Source organism: Aulostomus chinensis, chromosome 11, assembly GCF_037954235.1.
Source record: "Aulostomus chinensis isolate RoL2024-O1b breed Wild chromosome 11, RoL_Achi_v1.0, whole genome shotgun sequence".
Classification (NCBI taxonomy): domain Eukaryota; kingdom Metazoa; phylum Chordata; class Actinopteri; order Syngnathiformes; family Aulostomidae; genus Aulostomus; species Aulostomus chinensis.
The window spans coordinates 542830-567998 of NC_141330.1; the positions used below are offsets into that span (position 1 = coordinate 542830).

General features: G+C 47.2%; 2 protein-coding genes across 4 annotated transcripts; both read left to right on the forward strand.

Moving 5' to 3' along the window:
• Positions 1-393: 393 nt before the first annotated feature.
• On the forward strand, positions 394-8039 carry prune1 (prune exopolyphosphatase 1). 3 transcript variants are annotated; one of them, XR_015118466.1, is made up of 10 exons: positions 396-716; positions 1321-1428; positions 1668-1870; positions 1946-2130; positions 2213-2371; positions 2578-2669; positions 5451-5609; positions 5683-5773; positions 6143-6528; positions 6723-8035. XR_015118466.1 is itself a non-coding variant. In XM_086217500.1 (9 exons), the coding sequence occupies exons 1-9, from the start codon at positions 681-683 to the stop codon at positions 6379-6381; spliced, it is 1179 nt and encodes a 392-aa protein (XP_086073626.1). In that variant the 5' UTR covers positions 394-680; the 3' UTR covers positions 6382-8039. The 3 variants fall into 3 exon arrangements, 2 of the variants coding, with proteins under 2 accessions (XP_086073626.1, XP_086073625.1); XM_086217500.1 differs by having other exon boundaries at positions 394-716; positions 1761-1870; positions 6143-8039; XM_086217499.1 differs by having other exon boundaries at positions 6143-8037.
• Positions 8040-8290: 251 nt separating this feature from the next.
• On the forward strand, positions 8291-24363 carry bnipl (BCL2 interacting protein like). The gene is made up of 10 exons (XM_086217501.1): positions 8291-8396; positions 9584-9658; positions 9988-10022; positions 10206-10457; positions 10530-10727; positions 10882-10984; positions 17337-17468; positions 17555-17641; positions 21323-21421; positions 21948-24363. The coding sequence occupies exons 1-10, from the start codon at positions 8380-8382 to the stop codon at positions 21970-21972; spliced, it is 1023 nt and encodes a 340-aa protein (XP_086073627.1). The 5' UTR covers positions 8291-8379; the 3' UTR covers positions 21973-24363.
• The last annotated feature ends 806 nt before the right edge of the window (positions 24364-25169 follow it).

A 25169-nucleotide genomic window follows, 5' to 3' on the forward strand; every position in this document is an offset into this window, starting at 1 on the left:
GGACTGGTGACCTGTCCAGGGGGAAGGCTGCTGGGATAGGCTCCACCCCCACCACCCTCAACAGGAGAAGAGGGGGAACATGGAGGGATGGATGATGGATGGATGGATAGATGGAGGGATGATGGATGAGTCACGTGAATATTAGCTGTAGAAGTCATCTTCAGATGTATTTATTGAAAAGCTCAAAAAGTTTTTATTCTTACCTTTTTTTAATATTGTGACAAATTAATACCGTATTCTTTAAATGCTATTGTTGGAGCGTGACATCATCACCATGGCGACGAGATCGACCACATGACTTCTCGTTCCTGCTATTCCACCTCTGATCTCATGTGGTTAGTTGAGTCGACTTGGTAACCAGGAGATTAGATTAGTGCAGCAGGAGGGAGGGAGACACCTGCTGGCCAGGAGGTGGAGGTGTGCAACACTGCAGCTTTAACGTTTCAGTATTATCAATAAATTAGATTAATCAGATAAACGGATTTGTGTAGGATGAGATTCATCAAATACGTGGAAGCGCAGGTGTCCCATCATCTTACAGGACCCTGAAAGCAGCGCGACCTTTTACCCAAGCTGGTCACGCGCTTATCCCCACGGTAATGTGTCTGCCTGCCTCCCACGAGCCTCGTGCCACTGTTCACCGAATCCGTTAACTGGTTAGCTTGTGCTAACACCCCGGGATGGAGGAGTTTCTGTCAAGCTGCCGCCGAGCCGTGGTGAGCCCCCTCACCCACACACGGACACCCACTCGGTCTGTTAGCATGTTAGCCTGTTAGCTCTGGCAGCTAACGGTCATTTATTCAGGATCTTTTCTTCTTAAATGTTAACTAACTCAAACTTGATTGACAGGCGTCAGTTGTTTTGTGTGTGTCTGTGTGTGTCTCTCTCACACACACACACACGCTACAACAATACACAATATAACTACACGATGTAACGTGAGGAAGAGAGTTACAAGTTGGAAACTCGTCGGATGTTGACGTCATGAGCGGGTCGCTTGTGTTTGTCGTGCTGGGTTGAGATGAGTGAACTGACGTGGACCAGCAGACCAGCTGGTGTCCTGGTTGGGTGGACTTGTCTGCTTGGTATGTTTGTTGTATTTATGAGGACGTCTACCTAACGCCCCGCCCCCCCGCCGGTACTTCAATATACGGGTCATGTAGTACATTTATTGATTCATCCGTTGAAACTTGAGAAGGATTAACAGCGATGAACCGGTTTCTGTTATTGATCTGCTGGTTCAGAACCTTCGTTGTCTTGTTTCCCTTGTGTCGATAAAGTTTTGAGCTCTGAGTTGTGTGTCCCGCTCGCCACCTCCAGGACAACAGGGACCCAGCTGGACCGCCACTCCACGTGGTTCTGGGCAACGAAGCCTGCGACCTGGACTCCATGGTGTCGGCTCTAGTTTACGCCTACTTCTTGTCCAAGGTCAGCCACTGTCAGTTTTCAGCATGTGTCCTCCAAGGTTGAGCAAATGGCGTCAGGAAGCAGAGTAACTTTCCAACCAATCAGATCTGATATTTACCCACCAGATCTCTTGTTGTAGAATCATCATCTGAACGCCACATTCACAAATGTGGCAACAGATGTGAAGTTGGCTGGAGGACTCCCAGAGTTCTCCGGACCCCCTTTTAAGAACCGCTGGTGTCAAGTGTCTCTGTCATCAGACCGCCAGCTCTGAGGCATTCAGGGTCCCGCTGCTCAACATCCGTGAGTGTGAGCTGGCGCTGCGATCAGACAGCGTGTTCCTTCTGCGTCAGGTCGGTGTGCCTCCAGACCTCCTGCTCTTCCGGGACCAGTTGGACCTGAGAGCACTGCAGCAGGCTGGGCGGCTGCACCTAACATTGGTCGACCACAATGTCCTGCCCAGGTAAGAGTGATGACACACCTGCCAGGTAACCTTTGCCAGGTGACCACACCACTCAGGTGTGTATCTCTCTTGAAGTTCTGACAGAGACCTGGAGGGGGCAGTGGTGGAGGTCATTGACCATCACTTGTTGGAGAGAGAGCCCTCCACCTCTTGCCCCGTCACTGTAGAGACAGTGGGGTCCTGCGCAACCCTGGTGACAGAACGCATCATGCAGAACGCTCCGGAGATCCTGGACCAGCAGCTCGCTCAGCTGCTCTACGGTAACACGCCGCCAGATCACCTGATGGCATACACCTACCGATAATGAATGATTAGTGATCAGAATCTTTGTTGGACTGTCAGCAACCATCCTTGTGGACTGCGTCAACATGGCGCCCACTGCTGGAAAGGTGACTCCCAAAGACAGCCAGTATGCTGCAGCGCTGGAGGCCCGGTTCCCCACGCTGCCACCGCGTGGCGCCCTCTTCCAGGCATTGCAAAGTGCAAAGTTTGATGTGTCAGGTAAGTCCAACCTGGATGTGAGGAGAGGACAGGTGAGGCAAGCTAAGAGAGGTTAGTATCGCAGTACATGTATCGCAGTACTAGCAGTACATGTATAGCAGTAATAGCACTCTATGTATAGCGGTAATAGTAGTACATGTATAAACGTAACGTGTAATGCAGTAATAATAGTATGTGTATTGCTAATCACAGTATTTTGTTCTCAGGTCTCAACACGGAACAGATGTTGTTGAAGGACATGAAATCTGTCTCAGGAAGGATGAATCTGGCCATCTCTGTTTTGTATGTCCCACTGGAGGTCAGCAATACACCATACTACACCATACGACACCATACTACACCATACGACACCATACTGCACCATACTACACCATACTGCACCATACTACACCATACGACACCATACTGCACCATACTGCACCATACTGCACCATACTGCCCCATACTGCACCATACTGCACCATACTACAGCATACTGCACCATACCGCACCATACTACAGCATACTGCACCATACTGCACCATACTACAGCATACTGCCCCATACTGCACCATACAGCAGCATACTGCACCATACTACAGCATACTGCCCCATACTGCACCATACTGCAGCATACTGCACCATACCGCACCATACGACACCATACTGCACCATACTGCACCATACTGCACCATACTGCCCCATACTGCACCATACTGCACCATACTACAGCATACTGCACCATACCGCACCATACTACAGCATACTGCACCATACTGCACCATACTACAGCATACTGCCCCATACTGCACCATACAGCAGCATACTGCACCATACTACAGCATACTGCCCCATACTGCACCATACTGCACCATACTGCACCATACCGCACCATACGACACCATACTGCACCATACTGCACCATACTGCACCATACTGCCCCATACTGCACCATACTGCACCATACTACAGCATACTGCACCATACCGCACCATACTACAGCATACTGCACCATACTGCACCATACTACAGCATACTGCCCCATACTGCACCATACAGCAGCATACTGCACCATACTACAGCATACTGCCCCATACTGCACCATACTGCAGCATACTGCAGCATACTGCACCATACCGCACCATACTACAGCATACTGCCCCATACTGCACCATACTGCAGCATACTGCACCATACTGCACCATACTGCACCACACTGCACCATACTGCACCATACTACAGCATACTGCACCATACTGCACCATACTACAGCATACTGCCCCATACTGCACCATACTGCAGCATACTGCACCATACTGCACCATACTGCACCATACTGCACCATACTGCCCCATACTGCACCATACTGCACCATACTACAGCATACTGCACCATACCGCACCATACTACAGCATACTGCACCATACTGCACCATACTGCACCATACTACAGCATACTGCACCATACCGCACCATACTACAGCATACTGCACCATACCGCACCATACTACAGCATACTGCCCCATACTGCACCATACAGCAGCATACTGCACCATACTGCACCACACTGCACCACACTGCACCATACTGCACCACACTACAGCATACTGCACCATACCGCACCATACTACAGCATACCGCACCATATTACAGCATACTGCCCCATACTGCACCATACTGCCCCATACTGCACCATACTGCACCATACTACAGCATACTGCACCATACCGCACCATACTACAGCATACTGCACCATACTGCACCATACAGCAGCATACTGCACCATACTGCACCACACTGCACCATACTGCACCTACTGCACCATACTGCACCATACTACAGCATACTGCACCTACTGCACCATACTGCACCATACTACAGCATACTGCAGCATACTACAGCATACTGCAGCATACTACAGCATACTGCACCATACCGCACCATACTACAGCATACTGCACCATACTGCACCATACAGCAGCATACTGCACCATACTGCACCACACTGCACCATACTGCACCTACTGCACCATACTGCACCATACTACAGCATACTGCACCTACTGCACCATACTGCACCATACTACAGCATACTGCCCCATACTGCACCATACAGCACCATACTACAGCATACTGCACCATACTGCACCATACTACAGCATACTGCAGCATACTACAGCATACTGCAGCATACTGCAGCATACTACAGCATACTGCAGCATACTACAGCATACTGCCCCATACTGCACCATACAGCAGCAAACTGCACCATACTACAGCATACTGCAGCATACTGCACCACACTGCACCATACTACAGCATACTGCAGCATACTGCACCACACTGCACCATACTACAGCATACTGCAGCATACTGCACCACACTGCACCATACTACAGCATACTGCAGCATACTGCACCACACTGCACCATACTACAGCATACTGCAGCATACTACAGCATACTGCAGCATACTACAGCATGCTGCACCTACTGCACCATACCGCACCATACTACAGCATACCGCACCATACTACAGCATACTGCACCATACTACAGCATACTGCACCATACTACAGCATACTGCACCATACTACACCATACTGCACCATACTACGCCATACTGCACCATACTACGCCATACTGCACCATACTACGCCATACTGCACCATACTACACCATACTGCACCATACTACAGCATACTGCACCATACTAGGCCATACTAGGCCATACTACACCATACTCCACGATACTGCACTACACAATACTACACGATACTCCACCATACTCCACCATACTCCACTACACAATACTACACGATACTCCACCATACTCCACCATACTCCACGATATTGCACTACACGATACTACACGATACTCCACAATACTCCACCATACTCCACGATATTGCACTACACGATACTACACAAAACTACACGATACGAAACTCCACGATACTTCACGATACTACATAATACTGCATGATATTGCACGATACTACACAATACTGCATGATATTGCACAATACTGCACAATACTACACGAGCAGTGTGTTGGGTTGGGTCAGAGATCCTCAGATTGTGTGTGTGTGTGTGTGTCAGGAGTTCCTGCAGAGGGCGGAGCTAGAGGTGGAGCTCTCACACTTTTGTCACCAGTTTGGTCTGGAGCTTCTGCTGCTGATGACCATCTGCTTCACTGAGAGAAAAGAGCCAATCAGAGAGCTCGCTGTGTTCAGCCACAGTGCCACCTGCAGGGACCAGGTATACACTGCTGCTGTCACCAGGGTTACAGTCATTGAGTGGTCATGACAACCACCATCCTCCGTCCTCACAGGTCAGCCAGTACCTGGAACAGTCCCGTAACCCTGTCCTTAACCTGTGTCCAATCAGCAGCCCCCATCCTCACATCACAGCCTACCAACAAGGTAACGCCCTACGGAAAGTCGCTCTCACCTGACACAAGACACCCGATTGGTTAGTTTGGTGGCAAAGGTAGGAGACATCCCCTCAAGCAGATCTTAATGAGCACGGCTGCCCCCTGCTGATGGCGTGTGAACCAGGTGTGTTCTTGACACAATGACCATGGTCAGACTTTTGTCTTATGCCACCGTGCACGCCAGATGACAGTAGCATGTCACCTGATATAGTAGAACACGGCAGCGATTACATCATAAACATCCCCTGGCAGTGGGGTCTCCAGGTGGATCCACAAGTTCAGGCACCTGAATTCTTCCTTTGTTGAGTCAGTGTGACATCACTTCCTTCTCTGTCTCTCCTTTTCTGTGTATTTATAGGAAACACGCTAGCGTCTCGTAAGAAGCTCCTCCCCATCGTGAAAGACTTTCTGAGGGAGGATGATGGAGACGGTCGCCTGGGAGACGCAGAGGAGGAGGAGGAGTCTCAGGTGCCTCCAACCCCCATGAACAGCCTGGTGGAGGGCTGCCCACTGGACAGCGGTCTGCCCAACATCAGTGCTCAGGCCCTGGAGGAGAAATTCAGCAAGATGGCCGACAGAGGAGTTGCTGACCTCTGACCTGTCAGTAATGGGACATAAGATGGTACCAGAGACAGTATGGTTACCATAACTGTGATATCACTTCCTGCTGTGACATCTGAAGCTCATGAAGAAGCTGAGACAGAAACACCACCTCTCTCTCCTTTTAGACGTTTCACAATAAAGGTATGGTTACGTAACTGTGAATGAAGCTGCATACCTTCATCAGCCAATAGCAACCGTTTCAGGAATATCATATCACATGCTCCTGATGGCTTTTATTGTGAAACAGGAAGTAACCCAAGACAAGTTAACTGGGTTGTGTTTTCTGTCTTTTCCTTTTTCCCCCTAAACACATCTTGATCACCTCTGACCCGAAGCACACGTCTGAAAGACCAGGTCAGCCATGTTGGTGTTGTACCCCCGTCTGCTGACACCGAGCTCTGCAGAGTTGCAGGTGAAACAATTGAATCATCCAGAAATTTCCGTCAGGATGATCAAGGTCAAAGGTCAGGGTTTAATAGGTTGATAGTTTCCGTGTGAACAATGAGACGATACAAAGAGAAGCGTCTGAGATCCAGAAGCACGTTTTCCAACAAAATGCACGAGTAGCGCCTCAGAAAAACGCCATCGACCTGCGACTGTTCGCCCTGCGGTCAAGATGAGACGAGCCCTCGTCAACGGGCCTCAGTGGCTGTCACACACTCGTCACACTGTCACGCCATCGCCACATATCTGGCAGAGAACTGATGATGCTAAACAGATCCAAATGATGCTGAAGTAATGACATGATGATGGTCTGGACAAATTCTGAGTTCAGGATCTGTCGATCCTGAGACCGTGACGACGAGCGAGGCACAATTAAAAGGCTGGTTTTCTTAATGGAGTTGTGACCAGATCGGCAACAGGGAGCTTTTCATTTCATTCAGTTTTCAACTTGCCTGAATTTTCGGCTGCCGTGTGAGCTGCCCGTGCTCCAGGATGAGGGGCCTCGTGGCGTTCGGTCTGAACGAGGACAGGAACATCTGGACTGGTATTTAAGATGAGGAGAAACAAATCAGGTCCATTGAAATGTTGGAATTACTTTTACAGGTCAAAATGAAGTTGCCGTGCAACGACAACGTTAGCGTGGGTTGTTAGCAACGGCTCTGGTTGTTGCTGATGTCAGATTTCTGATCATCTGCGAAAATATTCTTCACTGGATTTCAGAATTTGAGATTAAAAGTTTTTCATGCTAGCTGCTTTACTTTTGATATCAAAGTTTTAAAAAAATGTTATTAAGCCAGAAAAATGTCAGACAAACTGTCGCATTCCAAAGTGTGACCAAGGAGCAGAAGACCGGTGGAGTCAGCTGGAAGGAGCTTGACCTCTCGGTCCTCAGGTGACTCAGGGTCACAGCCGTCCCGCTGTGCGTGCCTTTGTGAGGACAACCAGACATCAGCTGTGCAGAGAGACTCGAGGCCACCAGATGACATCAGGTTCCTACCTGAACAATGATGACATCACTCGACTGTTACTGTTGGAGGTGAAGGACAAGTTGACTTCACTTCCACGCACAAACTCGGGTACACGGATACACACACACTCTCAGATGCACATGCACACAGGATAGGACACAACTTGACGGATACTAAACTGCTTCATCACGTCTCTGAACTGTAATATTCACAAAAATCTGGAAATAAAGGGTTAATGAAATGGACCAACTTATTAATGAACCTATTGATTAAAAATTGTGACATCATTTGTGAAACTGTCACTGTGGGCCACACATGGATCCTTCCAGTGGTTTGTTTACTGAGTGTGTGCAGGCGAGCTTTAGGACCCCGCAGACACCTGCTCTCCTTAGCAGCTAATTGGCTCTCAGTGATGAAGTCACAGCTACAAGCCAGGTGAGTGTTGGCCAATCAGATGGTGTCTAAGCTCTGATATGCTGCCAAACCTGTTGGGCAGCAGTGAGGAGGAAGTCATCACACACTCACACACACACAACATCCAGACAGCTGGTCAGAACACTCAGGACATTACTGTGACATCATGGGCGACCCAGACAGGTGTGTTTGTTGTTAACGTCTGAATCTGTGTGTGTTTTTGTGTGTGCTCTTGTACTTGCTACATCATGAGGACTAGAATATGTATGTAACCAACAGAGGGAGGACATTTTTGCCGGTCCTCACATCTTCAAAGGGCCGTTTGAAGGTCAAGACTTGGTTTTAGGGTCAAGGTTACAATCAGGTTAGGGTCAGGGGTCAGGGGATGTATCACGTCAATTAAAGTCCTCAAATAGATGTCAGTACAAGGGCACGTGTACCTGGTTCTTGTTGGCCTCTGGTATAAACTAATCTTACCAGGACCTCTAGTCCTCATGGAGACCAAAGACCCTCCTGATGCAGCACAAGGTGACTGAGTTCCTGGTTACAAATGGAGTGAAGGAGTGAATGGAGGTTGGGATCAGGGTCAGGTAAGGGAACAGTTGATTTCAGAATAGCAAAGGTTCAATGAATCGTTTTCACCTGGAAACCCTTTAACCTTCCTGTGCATCGTAATAAACCTCCTGTACACTCCGGGACCTCCTGTACACTCTGGGACCTCCTGGATACTCTGGGACCTCCTGGATACTCTGGGACCTCCTGGACATTCCGGGACCTCCTGGATACTCTGGGACCTCCTGGATACTCCGGGACCTCCTGGACATTCCGGGACTTCCTGGACACTCTGGGACTTCATGGACACTCAGGGACTTCTTGGACACTCCGGGACTTCCTGGACACTCTGGGACCTCCTGGACACTCAGGGACTTCCTGGACACTCTGGGACTTCATGGACACTCAGGGACTTCCTGGACACTCCGGGACCTCCTTACATTCCAAGTAACACTCCTGATGTTGCTCCAGCCCAGAGTGCATGCAGGAATTCTGGAGCTGTGGAGGTTTTGACTCGGTTCTGCTGCAGCCTGAAGGCCTCACAGTGGAGACCTAAAGCTGCTAATACACACAGGTGTGGTCAAAGGAAGGGGCGTGTCAGCCTCCCATGCAGAACAATAGAGCCCCGCCCCCTCACCAAGCTGTTGTTCCAGTTTGTTCAGTCGATGAGATTCAGATTTCAGTGTGCGACTCATCTGTGGCAGGTGAAAGGCGGAGTCACATGACCACGTCTTTCTGTTGAAATAGAAAATCGGGAAGATGTTAAAAGTGTGTGTGTGTCATGTCAGCTGTTAACAGTGTGTGTTCTGGCCCTGCAGGGCGCCTTTTGGGGCCCCCCCTAGTGACCACAACGCAGAGCTGAGGACGGAGCTGCAGGACGACGCACCCCCAAGGTCTCAGTCTCACCTGTCTGGTTGAGTTCTTTAGCTAAAACTAAGTTCAGTGTTCGTTCAACTTATCTCAGTTTCTGAGGGTGAAAATGTTTCTGGTCGTCATGACAACAAGTTTCTGCTTCTTATCTTCAAAATAACAAAAGATGTAACGGCCCGATTCAGGAGGCTTAGAACCAGAACCTGGATACAAATTGTGTGACCCCTGATCTTTGTCTCTCAGGTGGTCCGGTGTGAAACCAGAGAGGTCAAATTCTATTACTATGACATCACTCTGACATCATCGTGTATAATCAGAGGAATGATTTGTTTGTTGTTTCTTTGAGGAGCAGACCCCTCCCAGGGGGTGCTGGGAGTCCATTAGCTGGTGAGTCTGACTTGCAGTTACATTCTGATGTCATTATTTCATTCGTGATGTCATGAGGCTCCTGCTGCTCCCCCTTGTGATCCATAAATTCATGTATAACTTTCAAATCTTCAAGCTGTTAAATTTTAATCATCTTCTTCCTCTGACCTTTGACCTTGTGTTTTTCTTGCCCCGCCCCTTTAGACCCACCCACCAGCCTTGCCCTCTCAGGAGCAGTTGGGGTTAAGAAGCGTCTGGCAGCTCCATCTATCAGCCTGACACTGAGCCGTAGAGGCTCGCATGACCAGAGCAATGACGGCTTTTCAGCCGCTGGACTGTCGGCAACACCGGAGGAGACACCGTCACTCGACATCAACCTGGAGGCACTGGAGACGCCATCAGACAGCGAAACAGAAACGCTACCACCTGAGATCGCGCAGGACCTAGAGTGGGAGGGTAAGGTAGATGGTCATACAGACGTCAGCTGACTGACCTTGGATAACAGCTGACCTTTGACCTCTCTGACAGGTGACCTCCCTAAGACAGGGAACAGCAGGGTCAGGGGTGCGGCCAGGAGCCCAACAGAGCACTCGGGGATGGGCCTGATGGAGTTGGACCAGGTGGACAGCAGTGGGCGTCGCTGGAGGAAGTTCTGCATTGCCGGACAAGAGTATCAGGTCAACATGAGCGTCCTGGAGCCGTACCTGCAGGTCCTGTCGCACGGAGGTCAGAGGTCACACTCACACTTGACACTCACGTGAAGATCTTCAGTTTGTCTGTTTTATGATCATTGAGGCACCATGTTGATCACACGGAAGCATCGTTGTGTGTTTACCTCCATTCATGGAACATAAGGTCCAACCGTCTGATTGGTTGTCAGGTTACCATGGTGACAGCATGAACGCCATCATACTGTTCACATCCTGCTACCTGCCAGAGACCACAGTGGACGACTACGAGTACGTGATGGACAACCTATTCAGGTGAGTTTGACACTGTTGGATTTAATACAGCAGACGTCATCTCAGGTAAGCTAGCGGCTCACAATGATCCAAGGTAGGGTGAGAGGATGATCCCCCATCTTCCCTTTGTCCATCCATCCCTCTGTTCATCCTCCTTCCATCCATCACCCAGCCAGCCATCCATCATCCATCATCAAATAATCATCCATTCATTATCCCACCATCCATCATCCATCCATCCACCCATCATCCATCCATCCATCATCTATCCATCCATCAGTCCATCATCTATCCATCCACCCATCATCCATCCATCCATCATCCACCATCATCTATCCATCCATCTATCATCCATCCATCATCTATCCATCCACCCATCATCCATCCATCCATCATCTATCCATCCATCCATCATCTATCCATCATCTCTCCATCCATCCATCATCTATCCATCCACTCATCATCCATCCATCCATCATCTATCCATCCATCAGTCCATCATCTATCCATCCATCTATCATCCATCCATCATCTATCCATCCACCCATCATCCACCCATCATCCACCCATCATCCATCCATCCATCATCTATCCATCCATCCATCATCTATCCATCATCTCTCCATCCATCCATCATCTATCCATCCACTCATCATCCATCCATCCATCATCTATCCATCCATCAGTCCATCATCTATCCATCCATCCATCATCCATCCATCATCTATCCATCCACCCATCATCCATCCATCCATCATCTATCCATCCACCCATCATCCACCCATCATCCACCCATCATCCATCCATCCATCATCTATCCATCCATCCATCATCTATCCATCATCTCTCCATCCATCCATCATCTATCATCATCTATCATCCATCCATCCATCCATCCACCCATCATCTATCCATCATCCATCCATCCATCATCCATCCATCATCTATCCATCCATCATCCACCATCATCTATCATCCACCCATCATCTATCCATCATCTATCCATCCATCTATCATCCACCAATAATCTTCCCATCATCCATCCATCATCCATCCATTCATCCATCCAACATCCATCCATCATCTATCCATCCATCATCCATCCATCATCAATCCATTCATCCATCTATCATCCACCCATCATCTATCATCCATCTATCATCCACCCATCATCCACCCATCATCTATCCATCCATCCATTCATCATCTATCATCCACCCATCAGCTATCCATCCATCTATCATCCACCAATAATCTACCCATCATCCACCCATCATCTATCCATCCATCTATCATCCACCCATCATCTATCCATCCATCCATCCATCATCTATCCATTCATCTATCATCCATCCATCATCTATCCATCATCTATCATCCACCCATCATCCACCCATCATCTATCCATCCATCCTTCCATCATCTATCATCCACCCATCATCTATCATCCATCTATCATCCACCCATCATCTATCATCCATCTATCATCCACCCATCATCCACCCATCTTCTATCATCCATCCATTCATCATCTATCATCCACCCATCATCTATCCATCATCTATCCATCCATCTATCATCCACCAATAATCTACCCATCATCCATCCATCATCCATCCATCCACCCATCATCTATCCATCATCTATCATCCACCCATCATCCACCCATCATCTATCCATCCATCCTTCCATCATCTATCATCCACCCATCATCCACCCATCATCTATCATCCATCCATTCATCATCTATCATTAACCCATCATCCACCCATCATCTATCCATCATCTATCCATCCATCTATCATCCACCAATAATCTACCCATCATCCATCCATCATCTATCCATCCATCTATCATCCATCCATCCATCCATCCATCCACCCATCATCTATCCATCATCCATCCATCATCTATCCATCATCTATCCATCCATCATCCATCCATCATCTATCCATCCATCATCCACCATCATCTATCCATTCATCCATCATCTATCCATCCATCTATCATCCACCCATCATCTATCATCCATATATCATCCACCCATCATCCACCCATCATCTATCCATCCATCCATTCATCATCTATCATCCACCCATCATCCACCCATCATCTATCCATCATCTATCATCCATCTATCATCCACCAATAATCTACCCATCATCCATCCATCATCTATCCATCCATCTATCATCTATCCATCCATCCATCCATCCATCATCTATCCACCCATCATCCATCCATCATCTATCCATCCATCATCCACCATCATCTATCCATTCATCCATCATCTATCCATCCATCTATCATCCACCCATCATCTATCATCCATCTATCATCCACCCATCATCTATCATCCATCTATCATCCACCCATCATCCATTCATCATCTATCATCCACCCATCATCCACCCATCATCTGTCCATCATCTATCCATCCATCTATCATCCACCAATAATCTACCCATCATCCATCCATCATCTATCAATCCATCCATCATCCATCCATCATCTATCCATCCATCATCCATCCATCATCTATCCATCCATCATCCACCATCATCTATCATCCATCTATCATCCACCCATCATCTATCCATCCATCTATCATCCATCCATCCATCCATCCATCCACCCATCATCTATCCATCATCCATCCATCATCCATCCATCATCTATCCATCATCTATCCATCCATCATCCATCCATCATCTATCCATCCATCATCCACCATCATCTATCCATTCATCCATCATCTATCCATCCATCTATCATCCACCCATCATCTATCATCCATATATCATCCACCCATCATCCACCCATCATCTATCCATCCATCCATTCATCATCTATCATCCACCCATCATCCACCCATCATCTATCCATCATCTATCATCCATCTATCATCCACCAATAATCTACCCATCATCCATCCATCATCTATCCATCCATCTATCATCTATCCATCCATCCATCCATCCATCATCTATCCATCCATCATCCATCCATCATCTATCCATCCATCATCCACCATCATCTATCCATTCATCCATCATCTATCCATCCATCTATCATCCACCCATCATCTATCATCCATCTATCATCCACCCATCATCTATCATCCATCTATCATCCACCCATCATCCATCCATCATCTATCAATCCATCCATCATCCATCCATCATCTATCCATCCATCATCCATCCATCATCTATCCATCCATCATCCACCATCATCTATCCATTCATCCATCATCTATCCATCCATCTATCATCCACCCATCATCTATCATCCACCCATCATCTATCATCCATCTATCATCCACCCATCATCCACCCATCATCTATCCATCCATCCATTCATCATCTATCATCCACCCATCATCCACCCATCATCTATCCATCCATCTATCATCCACCAATAATCTACCCATCATCCACCCATCATCTATCCATCCATCTATCATCCACCCATCATCTATCCATCCATCCATCCATCATCTATCCATTCATCTATCATCCATCCATCATCCATCCATCCACCCATCATCTATCCATCATCTATCATCCTCCCATCATCCACCCATCATCTATCCATCCATCCTTCCATCATCTATCATCCACCCATCATCCACCCATCATCTATCATCCATCTATCATCCACCCATCATCCACCCATCATCTATCATCCATCTATCATCCACCCATCATCTATCCATCCATCCATTCATCATCTATCATCCACCCATCATCCACCCATCATCTATCCATCATCTATCCATCCATCTATCATCCACCAATAATCTACCCATCATCCATCCATCATCTATCCATCCATCATCCATCCATCATCTATCCATCCATCATCCACCATCATCTTTCCATTCATCCATCATCTATCCATCCATCTATCATCCACCCATCATCTATCATCCACCCATCATCTATCATCCATCTATCATCCACCCATCATCCACCCATCATCTATCCATCCATCCATTCATCATCTATCATCCACCCATCATCCACCCATCATCTATCCATCCATCTATCATCCACCAATAATCTACCCATCATCCACCCATCATCTATCCATCCATCTATCATCCACCCATCATCTATCCATCCATCCATCCATCATCTATCCATTCATCTATCATCCATCCATCATCCATCCATCCACCCATCATCTATCCATCATCTATCATCCTCCCATCATCCACCCATCATCTATCCATCCATCCTTCCATCATCTATCATCCACCCATCATCCACCCATCATCTATCATCCATCTATCATCCACCCATCATCCACCCATCATCTATCATCCATCTATCATCCACCCATCATCTATCCATCCATCCATTCATCATCTATCATCCACCCATCATCCACCCATCATCTATCCATCATCTATCCATCCATCTATCATCCACCAATAATCTACCCATCATCCATCCATCATCTATCCATCCATCTATCATCTATCCATCCATCCATCCATCCACCCATCATCTATCCATCATCCATCCATCATCCATCCATCATCTATCCATCCATCATCCACCATCATCTCTCATCCACCCATCATCCACCATCATCTATCATCCACCCATCATCTATCATCCACCCATCATCTATCCATCCATCATCCACCATCATCTATCATCCATCTATCATCCACCCATCATCTATCCATCATCTATCCATCATCTATCCAACCATCCATCCATCCACCCATCATCTGTCCATCATCCACCCATCATCCATCCATCATCTATTCATCTATCCGTCCACCCATCATCTATCCATCCATCATCCATCCATCTCCCCATCATCTATCCATCATCTATCATCCACCCATCATCCACCCATCATCTATCTATCCATCCATCCATCATCTATCATCCACCCATCATCTCTCCATCCACCCATCCGTCCATCATCTATCCATCCATCTATCATCCACCCATCATCTATCCATCCATCCACCCATCATCTATCCATCCATCTATCCATTCATCTATCATCCACCCATCATCTATCCATCATCTATCCATCCATCATCCACCATCATCTATCCATCCATCTATCATCCACCCATCATCTATCCATCCATCTATCATCCACCCATCATCTATCCATCCACCCATCATCTGTCCATCATCCACCCATCATCCATCCATCCATCCATTCATCCACCCATCATCCACCCATCATTCATCCATCCATCCATCCATCATCTATCCATCCACCCATCATCCACCCATCATCTATCCATCCATCATCCACCCATCATCTATCCATCCATCTATCATCTATCCATCCATCCATCCATCCATCCATCCATCATCTATCCATCCACCCATCATCTGTCCATCATCAACCCATCATCCATCCATCCATCCATTCATCCACCCATCATCTATTCATCTATCATCCACCCATCATCTATCTATCCATCCATCATCCACCATCATCTATCCATCCATCTATCATCCATCCATCATCTATCCATCATCTATCCATCCACCCATCATCTATCATCATCTATCATCCACCCATCATCTATCCATCATCTATCCATCCATCATCCACCATCATCTATCCATTCATCTATCATCCATCCATCATCCACATCATCTATCCATCCATCTATCATCCACCAATCATCCACCCATCATCTATCCATCCATCCATCCATCATCTATCGATCATCTATCCATCCATCTATCATCTATCTATCATCTATCCATCCATCTATCATCCACCCATCATCCACCCATCCATCTATCATCCATCCATCATCTATCCATCCGTCTATCATCCACCCATCATCTATCATCCACCCATCATCCACCCATCATCTATCATCCATCTATCATCCACCCATCATCTATCCATCATCTATCCATCCATCTATCATCTATCGATCATCTATCCATCCATCCATCATCTATCGATCATCTATCCATCCATCTATCATCTATCCATCCATCTATCATCCACCCATCATCCATCCATCCATCTATCATCCATCCATCATCTGTCCATCCGTCTATCATCCACCCATCATCTATCATCTATCCATCCATCCATCCATCCATCATCTATCCATTCATCTATCATCCACCCATCATCTATCCATCATCTATCCATCCATCTATCATCTATCCATCATCTATCCATCCATCTATCATCAACCCATCATCCATCCATCATCTATCATCCACCCATCATCCATCAGTCCATAATTCTATTTATATATATCAGACAGAACTCTGAACTCATCTAGAACATAAACATACAGATTAATCAGTCTGATGTCATGGGTGCAATGTCACATGTGCATCTGATGTGTGTTTTTTTGCAGGTACATTGTGGGCACGTTGGACCTGATGGTCTCTGAGAGCTACCTGCTGGTCTACCTGTGCGCAATGGCACCTAGAAACAAGCTGCCCACCATCAAGTGGCTCCACCAGTGTTACACCTCTATTGATAGGAGGTGCGTTACATATCCTGCCATTGTATTGACTTCATGACATTTTCATGGCAACAAGATGTTGTGTGGGTGTCTTGTTTATTTTCTAGGCTAAAAAAAGACCTGAAAGGACTGTTTGTCATCCATCCTGCTTGGTACATCAAAGCTGTCATCACTCTGATCAAACCCTTCATCAGGTGTGCAACACACATACACACACACACACACACACACACACGCTCTCACACCTCCTGTTTAAACTGATTTCAAAGACTTCATATACATAATAATCACCCAGAATCACCATAGCAACCACCACAAACACCCCAAGACATCAAAGTGACCATGTAACAGTCACATGATGATGCCCAAAAAATTTTCCGCGGCCCTCAAGAAACTCCACAATAAGCATAGCAACCATCACCTGTGACAGATGTAGCACCTATCCTGATGCCTCTTAGTACCATCTGGAAACTCATGACACAGGAAACAGAATGAAACCTTGAGTGCCCTACAACATCCTCACCTCGACACATAGCTCCAAGTCTGGAACCCAAATCCGTGAGAGGGGTAGGACTCTCTCCTTCACTGGAGTTTCTCCAGGTGAGGGACTGAGGGCCAGGGTGGGCTTTTTGATAGCCCCCAGGCTCTCTGTCTGTAGGTTGGGGTTTACCCCGGTGAACTGAAGGGTCGCTTCCCTGTTCCTTCAGGTTGGGGACTGGGTCCTGACTGTTGTCTGCACTTATGCACTGAACACCATTTCAGAGTACCCACCCTTTTTGGAGTCCCTGGGAAGGGTGCTGGACGGCGCCCTGACTTGGGACTCTATTGTCCTACACTCACGTGAGCAATGACAGTGTGACCTGGAGGGGCATCACTGGGAGGAACGGCACCGAGTGGTGTGCAGTTATTGAACTTTTGTGCGAGTCGCAGTTTGTCCATAATTACCATCAAGTTTGAACATAAGGATGCCCACCGGTGCACGTGGCACCAGGACACCCTAGGTCGTAGGTCTATGATAGTTTTTATAATCGTATCGTCTAACCTGCGGCCATATGTTCTGGACACTCAGGTGAAGAGAGGAGCTGAGCTGTCAACTGATCACCATCTGGTGGTGAGTTGGATCAGGTGGCAGGGGAAGACGCCGTGCAGACCTGGTAGGCCCAAACGAGTAGTGAGGGTTTGCTGGGAACGCCTGTCGGAAGAACTTGTCAGGATGATCTTCAACTCCCACCTCCGGCAGAGCTTTGACCGCATCCCAGGGGCAGTGGGGGACATTGAGTCAGAATGGGCCATGTTCTGCTGAGGTGGCTGTTGTGAGCTGCGGCTGCAAGGCTGCTGGGGCCGGTCGTGGTGGTAATCCCCGAACTCGCTGGTGGACACTGGAGGTGATGGGAGCCGTCAGGCTGAAGAAGGAGGCCACAGGGCATGGCTGGTCCGTGGGTCTCCAGAGGCAGCTGACCGGTACTGGCAGGCCAAGCAGTATGCAGCCATGGCGGTCGCCCAGGCAAAAACTCGGGCATGAGAGAAGTTTTGTGAGGCCCTGGAGAATGACTAGAGGTTGGCTCCGAAAAGGTTCTGGCAAACCGTCCGAGAGAAGGCGGCAACTTGCCATCAACTGGGGAGATAATTGGACAGTGGAGTACTGGAGAGGAGGGTCAGCACGATTGTCCAACCTCAGATCCAGGAGGAGCAGTGTGGTTTCCTTCCGGCTGTGGAACCGTGGATCAGCTCTTCACCCCCACTAGGGTGCTGGAGGGGGCATGGGAGTTTGCCCAACCAGTCCACATGTGTTTTGTGGATCTGGAGAAGGCTTATGACCGTGTTCCCAGGAGCACCCTGTGGGGGGGTACTCCGGGAGTATGGGGTGGATGGCCCTTTACAAAGGGCCATTCAGTCTCTCTACTTGAGGAGTGAGAGTCTGGTCCGCTTACCAGTGAAGGTTGGACTCCGCCAAGGCTGCCCTTTGTCACCGGTTCTGTTCATAACTTTTATGGACAGAATTTCTAGGCGCAGCCAGGTGGTGGAGGGGGTCAAGTTTGGTGGTGGGAGGATGTCGTCCCTGCTTTTTGCGGATGATGTAGTCCTCTTAGCTCCATCAGGCCATGACCTCCAGCTCTTGCTGAGACAGTTTGAAGCCGAATGTGAAGCGGTAGGGATGAGAATCAGCACCTCCAAGTCTGAGGCCATGGTCCTCAGCTGGACAAAGGTGGCCTGCCCATTCCAGGTTGGGGGTGGGGGGGTACTGCCTCAGGTGGAGGAGTTTAAATATCTCAGGGTCTTGTTCACGAGTGAGGGTAGGATGGAGCTGGAGATTGACAGGCGGATTGGGGCGGCATCCACAGTGATGTGGGTGCTAAACCAGTGTGTTGTGGTGAAGAGGGAGCTTAGCCAAAAGGTGAGGCTCTTGATTTACCGGTCAATCTACGTTCCAACCCTCACCTGTGGTCATGAGCTCTGGGTAATGACTGAAAGAACAAGATCCTGAATACAAGCGGCTGAAATGAGTTTCCTCCTCAGGGAGGCTGGACTCTCCCTTAGAGACAGGGTGAGAAGCTCAGTCCTTCAGGAGGGACTCAGAGTAGAGCTGCTGCTCCTCCACGTAGAGGAGTCAGTGGAGGTGGTTCAGGCATCTGGTGAGGACGCCTCCCTCAGGAGGTGTTCCAGGCATGCCCAAAACAATGCATTTGTTTCTGTCCTGTTCTTGCTGGGCAGCCATGAACTGCACAGTTTAGCATCTTTGATTATTTGTTGAAGTTGATTATTGATAATTTATTTCAGTTGAAAATTGATATTCTCTTTGCAATGTGTATCATTGGATGAATATTGGTTAATGGTAGCGAACATGACGCCTATAAAACACATGACCGCCTCTGAACCAATCACATGACAGAATTGTTCTAAACGTTCAAACCCTTGGCTGAACTTGCTATCTATGGCTTTGTATTCACTGGTGTCACTGCGCCCCCGCTGTCCCGGAATGGAACGACATGTGACTTGGAAGGTTATTATGATGGAACATAATGTACAAGATTTAACATGTAAAATAAAATAATTCTCAAACTCCAAAATAACGACATGAGATCACACTTCTAGTGGGCATCACACCTCCATATATGGTCCTTCTTCATCTCCACATTCTGCTCTGTAAGCAGGTCCATTCTGCTGAGTCTGGTGGGAGGAAAACTGCATCCGTGAATTTGTTTATACGGAACACATTTGCTGATGGCCTCTCTGACAGAGGGAACAGAAGTCCAGCCTCTAGCAGCAGTTGCCTATATTGATTATTCTAGAGCAGGGGTGTCAAACTGGTCCAGTCAGGGCCGGTGTGGCTGCAGGTTTTCAATCCAACCAAGCAAAAGCAACACCTGATCCAACAAATGAGCTGTGAGGACACAGCTTAGTTGATTTAAGTTGAATCAGGTGTTGCTTTTGGTCGGTTGGATTGAAAACCTGCAGCCACACCGGCCCTTACTGGACCAGTTTGACACCTGTGTTCTAGAGAATTACGATGACCTGGATGACTGAGAATATACACAAACACACTGGTCAGTCTTACTGATGAAGGGTCTTCAGAGAATGGTCCATTTCCCCAGGCAGCGCATGATCTCTCCAACACCCCAGCTGTGGCCTTTGTAAGATGGCAGCGCCCCTGACGCAAGAACCAGCAGCCAATGACACATCTACACATAAACATCTATGAACTGTCCATTAAAACAAAAGCAACCACCTAGTTCTTACTTAGCAACACCTGCAGCCATTTTGAAGACCTTTTCTAACCCACTAATCACCTGACTAGGCCATAAAAGAGCCGACCAGGCTTGAGCAGGGACCTTGTGGGCCTGTTCAGTCTGACCTCTGACCTCTTTGATCCACAGTGACAAGTTCAGCAGGAAGATTCGGTTCATCCAAAGTCTCCAGGAGCTCTCACAGTTCATCCCTACAGATAGACTGCAGATACCAGACACCATCCGCCAGTAAGAACCCCCTCCCTTTGGTCCTGCTGCATCTGCTGATACTTCGTATTCTATTGACTCGACTGACTTCTCTGACTCTACTGGTTCTATTGACTCGACTGGTTGGACTGTTTCTACATGTTCTACTGGGTGATAGTTCTATTGACTTTATAGTCAATACTCCAACAATTCTACTGACTTAACTGGTTTTACTGACTCTGACCCTACTGGTTCTATTAACTCTAGTGGTTCCTTTGACTCGACTGGTTCTACTGCACTCTATCTTTCTTTAATGGTGTTCATGTCAGTTCTTCATCTCCGCATCTCTCATCTCACTGGTATCTGTCTGTCCCGCTGGACCCTGATGGTCCTGGTAATGTCTTCTTATCCTCATAATTGATCTTTTTTAAACAGACAAATGATGACAAGCAATTGGAATGAATTATATATATATAAATACATAAATATATATATATATTTTTTTTAAACTTGTACTGACTTGTTCTATTTCCTGTATCAGAATGAATTTGTCTCTGTCTCCCTGCAGATTTGATGAGACGTTGAACAAATGAGAATCAGAGACTTGAACGGATCCTTCACATCAAAGGTCATCAGGAGCTGATGACAGAGAGACACAGAGACTCGTGTTACCCGGATGTGAACCTGATCGAATCATTGATGCAAGTGTACATCTCAAGGGAAAAGCCATTTGACTCCACCCCTTCCTGTTAGCTCAAGTTGCCTCCAAAACAATAGTTCCATACAAGTTTTCCTGTGCAGCAGTGCCCTCCAGAGGAGGCAGCATGCAGCAGAGTCACTGAGTGGAAGTCGTCTGTGCATCCATGTGGAAACAGGAAGTGGAAACTGTCTTGCAGACATCTTTGCTGTGGACTAGTCAGGTTCTTGACATGGTTACTTTCCCTCTATTTTATTACATTTCCTCTGTGGTGAACTGTGTAATGATAAGTGGCGGCTTGTGTGATGTGGTGGTGGTTTGTTATGAAACTGATGGGGTTCTGACCCAAGGCTGAGAGATTCTTATTGGAAACAGACAGATGGGTGGATGCTCCCAGCCATCATGGGAGTTCACCCTCGAATCCATCAGCTGCATCTGATGACTTGGAACTCGGCCCAGTATTTTGGGCCTTCCAGTGTAGCCAGTGGATATCCGGTCCAAGACTCTCTTGTCCGTTCACGCTCATTGTTAAAAGTCCATTTGGCAACTTCAGCCGTTTGCTTGGAGTTGCAAGACAACAAATAGGAGTGTGTTGTTTCGAAAATATCCAGTGTATACTCCGATAACAGTTTAAAACCTCTTCAACAGCTTTATTAAATCATCAGACTACAGCCATTTTCCCTGCCTTGCATTTTGGCCAATGGCTTCTGTGTCTTTTGTGCCCCACATGGTCTGTTTGCGTGGACGAGTACTGCTCAGCTGTTATTGGTCAATACGACTTCAACGCAAACCAGAGGCTTTGCTGTCCTGACATTTTCTTCCACTCATTTAGATTGTATTTATGTGTATCTGGATTTCTGTATGTCATGAAGTGCAGGCCAGTGGGAGTGGAGACATGGTCTCCATGTTAGCACAGGTATTACCAGCTCACACAGGCTGGTAGTGAGCCAAGGCAGTTTTCTTTGGAGCCCGTTTTCCCCACCAGTTTGTCTCCAGGCTTCATGGCATCATAACAACATCCTCTGCCCTCAGAGCCTCACATCGACTGAGGAGAAACTCCATAGAAAACCTTGAACAGGGAAAAATGGGAGAAACCTCAGGGTGAGGAGGGGAGGAGGATCCCTCACCAGGAGGGACAGACGGACAGGAGATGTTGGTACAGACAAGAGTTGTAGTGAGATGAGGTCAAAGACGGAAAGACGGCATCTTAATTTCTCTGAATATATTTTGAATTCAGTTCTGCATGTGAAAGGAACAGTGAAGGAATACTGACCAGAAGCTTAAACAGCCAATCATAATGAGCTAAGCGGGACCCAGTGAGGACCGGCATGCTTGTAGCAGTAGCTCGTGCTAGCCCCATGAGTTTATTAATTTCAAACTTCCATCAAGCTTCAACTGCCAAACATGTGAGCCAAGATGATTCCATCTTCTCTCAGAAGGTATAATTTTATTTTTAAAAAGGTTCAGTTGTCAGGCTGGACTGTAGCTTTGATGATTTATTTGGTACAATTTCCGGCAGCAGAGGGATCCAGAAGACCTCTGTGGTCTTTATGTCCGTGCCAGCAGGAAAGAACATGTTAGCCAGTAAAGAGTTTCACTGAGGAGTTTTCTTACCATCATGGAGGAAGAGGATGATTCACAGGATCAGTGAGCAAGTCAAGAAAAGAGATGTCTTATGAAGCAGAACTGCCTTCAGTGTCGCTTCACAGTTACATTTCATAACGGTTTCTTCTTGAAGACGAGTACGTTTGCGTCGGTCATTTGCATCACAAGCCAAATCAGAAAACTGTAGAATCACCAGGTTTGTGTCAAGGTTCTCGTACGAGCAGCACAACATAAATAGCTAAGCTAGCAAAAGCTAAGCTAAGCTCTGTTGTTAATGTAAGTAAATGACATGACCAAAACTTTACCGTAAATACCTACAGCAGCTTTGCAGTGCTAACTCAGGCTAGCACACTTTAACTTGTGTAAGCTTGCTTTAGAGCTCAGTGGCTATCAATTAGCCTGGCTGTAAAAAGAGAAAATCAGTATCAAGTACCTCCAACAGCTTCAGGTTATTTTGTTAAAAAAGGAGAAGTTGTTGCAGGGTTGTTGTGTGACACTGGAACATTTTCATCTTGGCTTTCATAAATCAGCTGAATATAAATGCCACTGTTCCCACCTCTATTCCCGTGTAGGCTATGTGAAGACCTTCGTCAGTTTTAGTTTTTCCAGCTTGATACAGATGATCTATTTTGAAAGACCTTTAATTGTTGCTTCTCTTGAGGACAAATCTCACCATTAAAATGTCACCTCAACCAACATGTCCCTCTGGTAGCCTCCGAAACTAAAACCAGTGCAAAACAAACACTTAAGCTAAGCTAGCCCTGCAACCATCCTCATGCCAAGCTAGGCTAACTGGCTTACTGAGGTTAACCTGTACAGGACCCTCAAAGACATAACTGATATAAGGAACATGTGACCGGTGGTCCCTTTTATGTCTCCAAGCAGCTCATCGGCACCACCATGTGGTGAACTGGACAGATATCTTCACAGCGCCTCCCTGTTTCCACTTACAGGAGACAGGTTCTGGTCTGGGAACATTTAAACCAAAACTAAACTGGATCTGGACCTGAAGAGTTAGCTCTCACCTGGAACTTGAAGGTGCACTGAGCCTTGTTGCATGGTTTCAGCATGATTCCATTCCTGTCTCAAATCGTAGGCGTCTCTCCTTGGCCCGCTGGCTGCCCGCCCCCTGAATCCTCGGTGGAAAAGTCCGGTCAGGAACAGCAAAAAAAAAAGAGTGCACAGGATGTTCATGTAAACAGAAGAGACCAGGTTCTAGCCAATCACAGACAAGATGGTTGGGGATGGGGGGGGGGGGGGGTGTGAGCGCGCATGCATACATTGGGGAATAAGCAGAGTTGATTGAGTAGTGTAGTTGCGATGACACTCGTACGCCATTTTTCAATGTAATAATGTTATTCCTAGCTTACTCTGTAGGTCAGGAAGGACAAATTCTACAAGAAGTGTCTCTTTTGCATAACCTAATAAAATAATATTCAATATATCAGCGCTAACTCATAACCTAATAAAATGATATTCAATATATCA